This window comes from Gadus morhua, chromosome 17 (assembly GCF_902167405.1).
Source record: "Gadus morhua chromosome 17, gadMor3.0, whole genome shotgun sequence".
NCBI lineage: Eukaryota > Metazoa > Chordata > Actinopteri > Gadiformes > Gadidae > Gadus > Gadus morhua.
In genome coordinates, this window is record NC_044064.1 from 13508431 (window position 1) to 13518329 (window position 9899).

General features: G+C 44.2%; 1 protein-coding gene across 3 annotated transcripts; it reads left to right on the plus strand.

Moving 5' to 3' along the window:
* The first annotated feature begins 275 nt into the window (after positions 1 to 275).
* On the plus strand, positions 276 to 9780 carry LOC115529071 (histone-lysine N-methyltransferase PRDM9). 3 transcript variants are annotated; one of them, XM_030337535.1, is made up of 11 exons: positions 276 to 346; positions 1681 to 1797; positions 1989 to 2102; positions 2542 to 2624; positions 5404 to 5530; positions 5627 to 5671; positions 7032 to 7162; positions 7574 to 7717; positions 7818 to 7882; positions 8070 to 8248; positions 8667 to 9780. In XM_030337535.1, exons 2-11 carry the CDS (start codon positions 1737 to 1739, stop codon positions 9320 to 9322), a joined length of 1605 nt encoding a protein of 534 aa, XP_030193395.1. In that variant the 5' UTR covers positions 276 to 346; positions 1681 to 1736; the 3' UTR covers positions 9323 to 9780. The 3 variants fall into 3 exon arrangements, with proteins under 3 accessions (XP_030193395.1, XP_030193396.1, XP_030193397.1); XM_030337536.1 differs by having other exon boundaries at positions 2545 to 2624; XM_030337537.1 differs by lacking the exon at positions 5627 to 5671.
* Positions 9781 to 9899: the final 119 nt, after the last annotated feature.

A 9899-nucleotide genomic window follows, 5' to 3' on the forward strand; every position in this document is an offset into this window, starting at 1 on the left:
ACGATAAATATCTTGTTATAACAAGAAAAGATGCCCCCCCCCTCCCCCTCCAACACCGACGATAACTTTCTCCGCTCCCAGACCCGTAAAGATAACACATATATCATCTTATTTCTACATTCATCAGAACATATTTGTAAGATAGTTGCGCAGTTAAAAACACGTTTCTACAGAAAATACTCATCATCAGCCTAAAAGATAGCAGAAACTGATGTGTGCGCACGCAGGATCCTCTCACTTTCGCCACGCGCATGCGCAGAACCACTAGGTAGGTAGCAGAATTTGATGGGGTAGCAGGAATTGGCAGACACCGTGTTTCCATCTTTGTGCCGTTCAAGTGAACCTGGTAAGCGAAATTATACTCTGAAATGTATTATGTTTTCAACTTTTCTGGTTATTATGTTATTTAATGGCTAACATAACTAAGCACAAGTGGACGTAAACTTAGTGGTTTATAGTCAGAATCCCTCCAATCATCTTGTGCGCCAAATAACTAACCAACGTTAAGTAGGCTAACTCTTATTAACTTAGCAAAGGGATGTTAGCCGTCGAATTCTAATTATGTTGCATTTTTGGACGATTGACCAGGACTCAGGCTGTAGGTCTACCAGTTAGATCCCTACGACGGAGTATTAGGGCCACACAAAATATTTTTGCCGTGACGAGATCAAGGTCGACACGTCGACTTTAAAATCACCATGTCGACATTAAACTCGAAATGTCGACAATAAAGTTGAAATATGATGTCGACTTTAATCTCGATTTGTCGACTTTAAAGTTTAAAGTCGACATTAACTCGAGGATTCAGTTGAAATTAGTTGGGAGAGATAGCAACCGCTCCACAGGGCCTGCCCTGAATCCAATGGCTTGTGTGGATAATTTGGTAAAATTGTATTTCAGAATCGGGTTTAACAATAAAGAGATACTCGCTGTTTTAGCGCAGGGCCACAGTGTGGTAATTAATGTAAGGACGCTGAAAAGGTTGTGCGGAAAAATACTGGAAGCGGGAAAGCGGGTCATCTTGCATCGCAACAAGCAGGAAGAAGCGGGAAGAACCCAGCGAAGCGATTTGATTGGCTGACGGATGCCTCTGCAAAGACTACTCCCCCATCAGTCAGCCACGCCTTCCCACGTCCGTTGACTGACGGTGCAGTGGGCATGTAGTGTAACCCTACATGCCCACTACCTCCGGGACCTCCACATTATTATGCCCACTACATCGGGACTAGATTATCACAGTGAGGCTATACATTATATAAAACATAGTTTCCGATTATATAATGAATAGCCTCACTGTGATAATCTAGTCCAGATTTCAAAGAAATGGTCCAGATGCAAAAAAAGCAGTGAAATCTTCCCTAACTCCCCTAACTAATCAAATAAGGGTTACATAAATTGTAAACTGTGTTTAGACTCTCTTAGATAATCTAGAACAATTTAAGCGGCTTTACCGCGACTGAAGAGGTTAAACAATGAAGAATCAGTCGCTCCATGCCGCTCGTTAAGAATTCCTTAACCTTTCCTTAACTGCCGAATTGGATGCTGCGAATCGGGTGCCAACTTCAGCGTCGTCAGGATTACCTAGAATGTGTTACGGTTGTAGTTAAGGTTGTTTATCTGCAATGTGTTAAGGTTGTGTGTAAACAGTATTGGACATAATGTTGTCTGTTTGTGGTGAAGGAGGACTTTGCCGATATCAGGACCAACCGTCCACAACAAAGTGGAACCGCCTCTGTATGGCAGAGAAAAAGCGATTCACGCAGATCGAGGAAAAAACTTTGTTTATGGAGTCTCTTGGTAAACCACTGTTTACATAATTAAATACTTTGACATATTTGACTTAGTACATTGCTATACAGGTGGTAGCTGTACACATCACTTCTTCTTTTGTGTGTGTGTGTGTGTGTCTATGCGGGGGGCGGGGGGGGGGGGGGGTTGGGTGTGTGTGTGTGTGTGTGTGCGTGTGCGTGTGTGTGTGTGTGTGTCAGGCCTGTCCTTGACTCCAGCCTTCAAGAGGAGAAAGAAGCCAGGCCAGGTGAGAGTATGCTCACCTGAAGAGACAGACTCTGAGGAGGAGGAGCTGTGGACCTCTGGATTGACCGGTACAAAGACATTTACTAGACTTTCAAAGCCCTGACTCAATCCTTACCCGCAGTTAGTCAGAAATAGTAAAAAAGTAAAAAGCAACCTTATAGTAAGCTAGGTTTTATACTTTGTTGGTTGTTGGAAGCTTATAGGCCTACTACCTTTTAGTAATGTTAGTAGTAGTTAGTAGGATACATCCTTACTCATAGACAATTTGTAGTTAATAGGTTACACGTCATGTGAATTCTACAGTAAGTCAGTAATATATATTTTTTTATACTTCCTCAGTTGTTATTAGCTTCTAAACTACCGTTGAGTCAGTTGATCATAGTTAATAGAGTACACCCTTACATATGGTGTACTCTGTTTGTCATCATTAATTGTCGCATCCTAACTCATATAGTCAGTTGGTAATAGTAAACAGCTTACATCCTAACCTAAAGTCAGTTATATCAGCAGGTGCTGGAGTGTGGGAGCCACCAACAGTCAGACAGGGGTCTCTACAACAGCCCAGTACGTCAGATGCCGTTTCTGTGCAGGTATAAAACAGCACACATCACCTTCCACTGTTACCCACAGACCAAGGACCAATGTGTGGTGCGCGGGGGGGGGGGGGGGTTAGTTTTTAGTTTTTACCTGAACTTGTGATTCTATGACATTCAAGGAATGAATTGCATCAGACAACTAAAGCTGGAGGTTTTTATTTAAGTTACAAATAAACTCAAGACCTACCTGAACCAATATTTATGTCTATATAAATATATCTGAACTACAATATACTACTAGGTATAACAAGGCAACTAACTAAAATAATGAAACTGCATTAGCCTAATGTGCTTGCATGCCCCATCAGAATACTTAATTCTACGTGGGTTCCTGAAAAATAACTCAAGTGCCCGATCATATGGGTCCTCATTCAGCCTTTAGCAGACGCTTTTATCCAAAGCGACTTACATCAGTTAATACACACATGGACACACCGACAGCAGTCAACCATGCAAGCGGACAGCCAGCTCGTCAGGAGCAGTTAGGGTTAAGTGTCATGCTCAGGGACACATCAACACTCAGCTAGGAGAAGCTGGGTATCGAACTAGCAACCTTTCGGTTACAAGACAACTGCTCTACCTCCTGAGCTAACCCGACCCATAATCAGGCTGCCAGGTGTTCCCCTTGAAGACTGTTCCTGAGGTCTGTTTTTATCTGGGGATAAAAACAAATAAAATGTATTATCAATAAAGTATTAAAATGCCCATTACTTCAAGAAATATACTAAGGAATATTCTATGTGCTTACCCTATTCATAGCTGAGAAATCCCGCTCGCAATTCACAGCTGAAACTGGGACAATCAGGGCAATGCGGCAAGGAGACTGAGGCAGGGGTAGAGGTCTAACCACTCATCATACTCACTCGCCAGCAGAGTCAGGAGCTCCTCCTGGCTCTTGTTCTTGAATGAAAGATATAGCACATAAGAGAAAGAGAGAGAGATTTTCACATACCTGTAATTACCCTGTAATGATATGGTTTTTGAAAGAAAACCACTCTTGGAGGAGCACCTTCTCTTGGTCTGGACAGAATTTTTTTGCCAGAGTCTGCAGCTGTGCAATGGACATATTGTCAGGGAGGGCAGCCGACTGAGGTCTAAGGACATGGAAGGCTCCTAGGATGTCCAGCTCCTTGAACCTCCTTTTCAGTTCTGTCTCCAGGCCAGTAATCTAGGGTTAGATGACCTACAATGAACAGATCAGCACATTTTCTCTACCAGGAACAGAAGGATCGAAATTACTTTCCCTACTCTTATTTTTTTAAAGTTAAAATCTACACTCATCTGTTTCCACCCCACCTGTTGTTTCAGCAACATTTTGTCTGCTGTCCTCCTGGCCTATATTAATCAGTATCTCTCCTGAACAGCCCGGCCCCTGGGAAGCACTGGGTTGTTTGATGCCTAGGAAAATTCAAAATAAATGTATTATATATTTAATAAACATTTACTAGCCACAGCCATTTGACTGTTCAACTTAATTTCAGACTAAGCTATCTACCTCCTCAAGCTGCTCCGTCTCGTCTGGAAGAGGCCTTTTTTGGCGCAGAAAAAACTTTTCAATACTCATCTGGATTAAAGATTAAAGAGTCAGAATAAAATAATATTAAGAATAGAATGTAATAAATGTTTTCTAATCTTTTTGATATGGGCACCGTATAGGCCTATCTAAACTATAACCGTATTTCATCTTAATCGCAGTGTTCACTGCGTTACCAACGATGTTGTCTATGATGACGGGTGCGGGATGTTCAATATCAATAACGTTGAGTTCATAAAGCTAATATTACCTTTTCTGAGTTAACAAAAAATGTGGGGAAGTGTGTTAGACCACAGTAAACCTTTGGTAAACTGCAAATGTCGCTGACCGTCTTCTCTGTGCCAAATATATTTTTCCATTGACCTCAAGCATTGCGCGTGGACAGGAGGAGCGGGCGAATCAGCCGTCAGTGAGTGTGCATGTAACTCCGCGTTAACATGCGGACACATCTGATCCGCATAGATGTGGAAGAACAGCTCAATCGGAATAGAAAAGTATCATATATATACGCCTCAATCGGAATACAATTATCTGTTCGGAATTGAATTCTATGTGGAATAGAAGAGGTGGTGTAGTCCGCTATAAACACTTATTCCGATTAGTTTGGGGTTTAACTTAGAGCAGCTGCAGTAGTTCGCAATTGGTCCACTCCGTCTGTACTTTAATGCACACCGAACTTTACCGCTGTCAAGGAAAGTGGATTTATTGCCTGATTCACGTCTTTGTTATTATCACTCCGTAGTAGTTACAGTAGTCCGTTAACTTATCAACCCCAGCGTGTCCGGTTGCTAAGCGACGGGTGACATCGGTGGGTTCATGTGTTCGCGTATCGTCGCTCTCTCTCCGTCTCCGTCTCCGCCTGTGTGTGTGTGTGTGTTTGTGAACGAGAATGACAGGGAGAACGAGTGCTATGCGGAGATGAATGAACAGCCCGATTTTTAGATTTCCAAATCGCGTAAAAAAAAAAATACAGAATCAATTCGCAGCGCTCGATGTTGATTCTGTGGTGCCGCGCCACACAATGGTCTATGTATGGGAAACACTGCAGCAGCCTTACCATGTCTTGTCCTCTTTATGGTACCTGCTTCATGTCCGTGCGACAGCAGACTCATGGATTAAGTGTATTAATGACAGTAGCACGATGTATAACCTTAGACAGATTGCTGCTAGGAGGTAAGGTTTGTCCTACCCAGAAACATAAAGCAGGGAGTACTCATAACTAGAGGTTCTGTTTGTCAGAGTCTCTCAGGGCAGGGCAGGAGTGACCAGGAGGTCTCTGGAAGGACCATTCCTGCTCATCCAGAGACCGACCCCACCAGAGGAGGAGCAGAGAGGGGCTCTGCAGTCCAGGAGGAGGTCTCATTAGGTTAGCTTTGATCCCACCACTGCTTCCCTGCAATAACAACGTTGTTGTGCACGCATAGTATGTAACTGTGTATGTGTATGTGAAATGTTCTCACAGTTATCTACCAAAAACCGGAAGCACCTAAGGAGGACGACTACTTCTGTAAGTGGACCCTCTCCTCTCTCTCTCTCTCTCTCTCTCTCTCTCGCTCACTCACTCACTCACTCACTCACTCACTCAGTCACTCACTCACTCACTCACTCACTCACTCACTCACTCACTCACTCACTCACTCACTCACTCACTCTTTCTTTCTCAAACCTGTTTTTACTCCATCTTCATGCTTCTGCCGGAGCTGCCGGCCGCCGTCGAAGCCGTCCAGCCGCAGTCCGGCAGCTCGGGCGGTGTACTCCAGGATCTGAACTGGCGCCGAAGCTAGGTGGCAGCTCCAGCGGACTAGCAGCTCCGGCGGACGAGCAGCTCCGGCTGGGGTAGATCGGCTGCAGTCCGGCGGCAGTCAGCTCAGCTCCGGGAGTACAATCCCTTTCTACTCCATGACTCCTCCTCCCGACTTCCCTTCGGCAGCAGCTCCGGCGGGGTGGGCTCGGCGCCAGAGAAAGGGATTGCACTCCCGGAGCTTAGCTGCAGGGCTAGCGCCGAGTTCCCCCCGCCGGAGCTGCTCGTCCGCTGGTCCACACAATCTTAGCGATGCTCTGATTGGAGGGGAGTGTGGAAGTGGGAGGTAATATTCAAATATGCCACCTTCCTACGTAGGAGGGGGCGCCGAAACTGACTCGCTCGTTTGGTAGCTGGAGGCGGGCTGCTTCCAGAAATGCGTATCTCACTCAAAACATCATGAACAGACTTATTTCAAAGTTTGTATGCGTGTGGGAGCACCATCTACCCACAATAACACCCCAAATCCCAGGGAAAGTGCTGTTTTCATAATATGTCCCCTTTAACAATAAAATCTCCCAAATAAACAGCTCCCCGACTGGCGCCCTCAGTAAGCTGCTGCGTAATCCCTTATTCACTCCTTCATCTCGTCCCGTCTAGACTATTGCAACTCCCTCCTCACTGGCATCACCTCTCATTCCCTCCATAGACTCCAGTGGTCCAAAACTCTGCTGCGCGCCTCCTCACTCACACCCGGTCTCGTGAACACATCATTCCCGTTCTCTACACTCTCCACTGGCTCCCAATCAAACAACGTATCAATTTCAAAATCCTCCTCCTGACTTTCAAAGCCCTCCATCACCTGGCCCCAAATCCCGTTTAAAAACCTACCTCTTTTCCCAAGCCTATGACCTCTTCTACCCATGACCACCCTTATCCCTATCTAATATCACACTCCACCTTGCTTCTGTTCTCTGTTATGCTGTCTTCCGCTCGTCCCCTTTGATTGTCATCACCCTCTTCGTGTTTTTGTCTACGTCACTGTAAGCGTCTTTGGGTCACTGAAAAAGCGCTATAGAAAATGAATGAATTATTATTATTATTAAAATCAACTCTGTGTCTCCAGTCTGTGATGAGTGTAGGACTTTCTTCCGTGAAGAGTGCGAGGTCCACGGCCCTATCTTGTTCATGGCTGATCGCCCCGTTGCTGTCGGAGAGAAAGACAGAGCCAAGAAGACGCTGCCCGCTGGGTTTGAGGTATGTGTCATACTTTAACCCCATAAATTTCTCCACGTCCACTGAGACAGTATAACATTCATTGTTTCATACATTTCTCAGCTGAAAAAAAAACCGTAATATGCAGTTACAGTAACATTTCCAAAATTGATGAGTATTTCTCTCCCCCAATGGTTCTTCTTCCTTCTGATTCCATCACTCCCCCCATTTCCCTCTGTCTGCTGCTCTTTGTGACTCCCTCTCTGAACTCCCCCCTCTCTCACCCCTGTCCCCACCCCCTCTTTCCTTTCCTCCCTCTCTCTTCCTGTGTACATCTCTCTCTTCATCTCGTATTCTATCTCTTCTCCCTCCTCCATCTCTCCCTCCCTCTATATGTATTTCTCTCACTCCATGACTCTCCTCCTCTCTCCATCTCTGTCTCATGTGGGGTAGATCAGAGATCCTGGGATCCCAGGGGCCGGTCTAGGGGTGTTTTACTGTGGAGACAGTGGCATTCCCATTGGAACACACTTTGGACCCTACGAAGGACACAGGACAGATGAAGAGGGAGCCCTGGAGAGTGGATACTCTTGGGAGGTCTGTGTATTTGTGTATTCATTTATTTTGATCTAGACTTGTACGTGTGCTTGTGTGAGTTCATTGGATGGCATAGATTCTGATTAACAAATTACTCCAGATCTACAAGAGCAGACACAATGAATACATTGATGCAAGGAGAGAGACACATTCTAACTGGATGAGGTAGGACCCTATTCACTTTCATACGATCCACTGAACAATGTTCACAATTTTCTTACCTACATCACATGGTTGATAGCATTTATTTTCTCTCATGACTGTGATTAGATCCACAATATTTTCTGTTTTGGTTTGACATAAGCAGAAGATACACTGTAAAGGTGTGTTGAAGTACCTGTCTGTGTGTTAGGTATGTCAAGTGTGCTCGTAATGAAGAGGAACAGAACCTTCAGTTTCAGTGCAAAGGAGGGATTCTGTATCGCTCCTGTTGCTTCGTGACCTCAGGAGAAGAGCTCTTGGTCTGGTATAGGGACGAATACGCCAGACATCTGGGAATCGGATTTGATCAACTGTGGAGCTCTACTAAAGGTCTGCCTTCAAGTCTGTCTTTCTGTCAGGGTTTGGTTTCTATACGGCACTTCATTACCACATCTCTCTCATTTAATTTCAAAAGAGCTTGGACAGTAAAGATTTACATTGCCAAAGCAGTTAAGAAATTAGACAGGAAATAGTAAAAAAATAGTAAAATACAATATACAAAAGATGACAGCAGAAAATAAATCTTACTTGGAAAAAGGTCTAAATGCAAAATATACAGTACCATGGAGGTTACAAAAAGACTATGCATGTATACAAATTTAAATATGCTTGATTAGGTTGATTAGGGTGTGCAGCCTATTCAGGCCCCAAAGTCTAAACCACCTGACTCCAGAAGGTGAGGCTGCCTAAACCAGCCGTCAGCAGCACTCTCAAAAATATAATATTCATGACTCTCTCTTTCTCCTAGGAGGGAAATCCCAGCTGACACCAGCACAGTCTCAGATCTTCCTCCACAGACACATGAAGAGGAGCCATGGTGACCTGAACGACAGACAGCTGAAGAGCGGAGAAATCAAGGTGGAGCCTAGTCTCCTCCCATACGTCGCAGCCTCCTCTCAAGAACCAATCGGAGCCTCCCCGGGAACCGTCCAAAGGACAAGTCAGATTCCAGCAGAAGGAGCCAGACGCCACAGTTGTGAGCAGTGCAGGAAAACCTTTAGTCGCTCTTATACTCTGAAGAGTCACCAGCGCATCCACACGGGAGAGAAACCTTACCACTGTCAACAGTGTGGGAAAACATTTAGTCGATCTGGTACTCTGAAGAGACACCAGCGCATCCACACGGGGGAGAAACCATACCACTTTCAACAGTGTGGGAAAACATTTAGTACATCTGGTAATCTGAGGCTTCACCAGCGCATCCACACGGGAGAGAGACCATACCACTGTCAACAGTCTGGGAAAACATTTAGTAAATATAATACTCTGAAGTTTCACCAGCGCATTCACACGGGAGAGAAACCATACAACTGTCAACAGTGTGGGAAAACATTTGGTCGATCTAGTACTCTGAAGAAACACCAACAACTTCACAAAGGAGTCTCAACCCAAACAATCGTGTGAAGAAACAAAATGGTTTCCAGACATTGTCATTATAATAGAATAAAAAATGGTTCATCCTGTTTTTGTGATGGTTTTGAATAAAGTTTTTTGCCTAAGATCTACCTGATTTTGAGTTCACCTTTTGCCTTCTCTGTTGGACTTTTTGCCCTTTTTGGATTTTGCCCTCGTTTTGGAATTTTGTGATCTTCTGTGTTTTCGCCCAAAGACTTCGTAATAATAAACCACATTTCAGATTTGCAGATCCGGGCTCGATACCCAACTCTTGACAATTTTATGGTTAAAGGGCACATGAACGGTTTTAATTGTTTATCTAATCAACTTCATGTATTTATTTATATTCACGTCTGTATGAGTGAAGGTTTTTACCTTAAAAAATTAGCTGAAGAAAAATAGTTGGAGAGAGAACATGTTGCTAACTAAATTATTTATGACGACGTCAGTAAGGTAGGCCTCGTAGATCTCACGTTATTTTTACATTTATTGCATTTTATTTAAATATTTATCCTGTAAAGATGCAAATAAAATCGGATATCCAGTGTTGAGACGTCGGTTTTGTCTGGATAAAATAGAAGCAGTC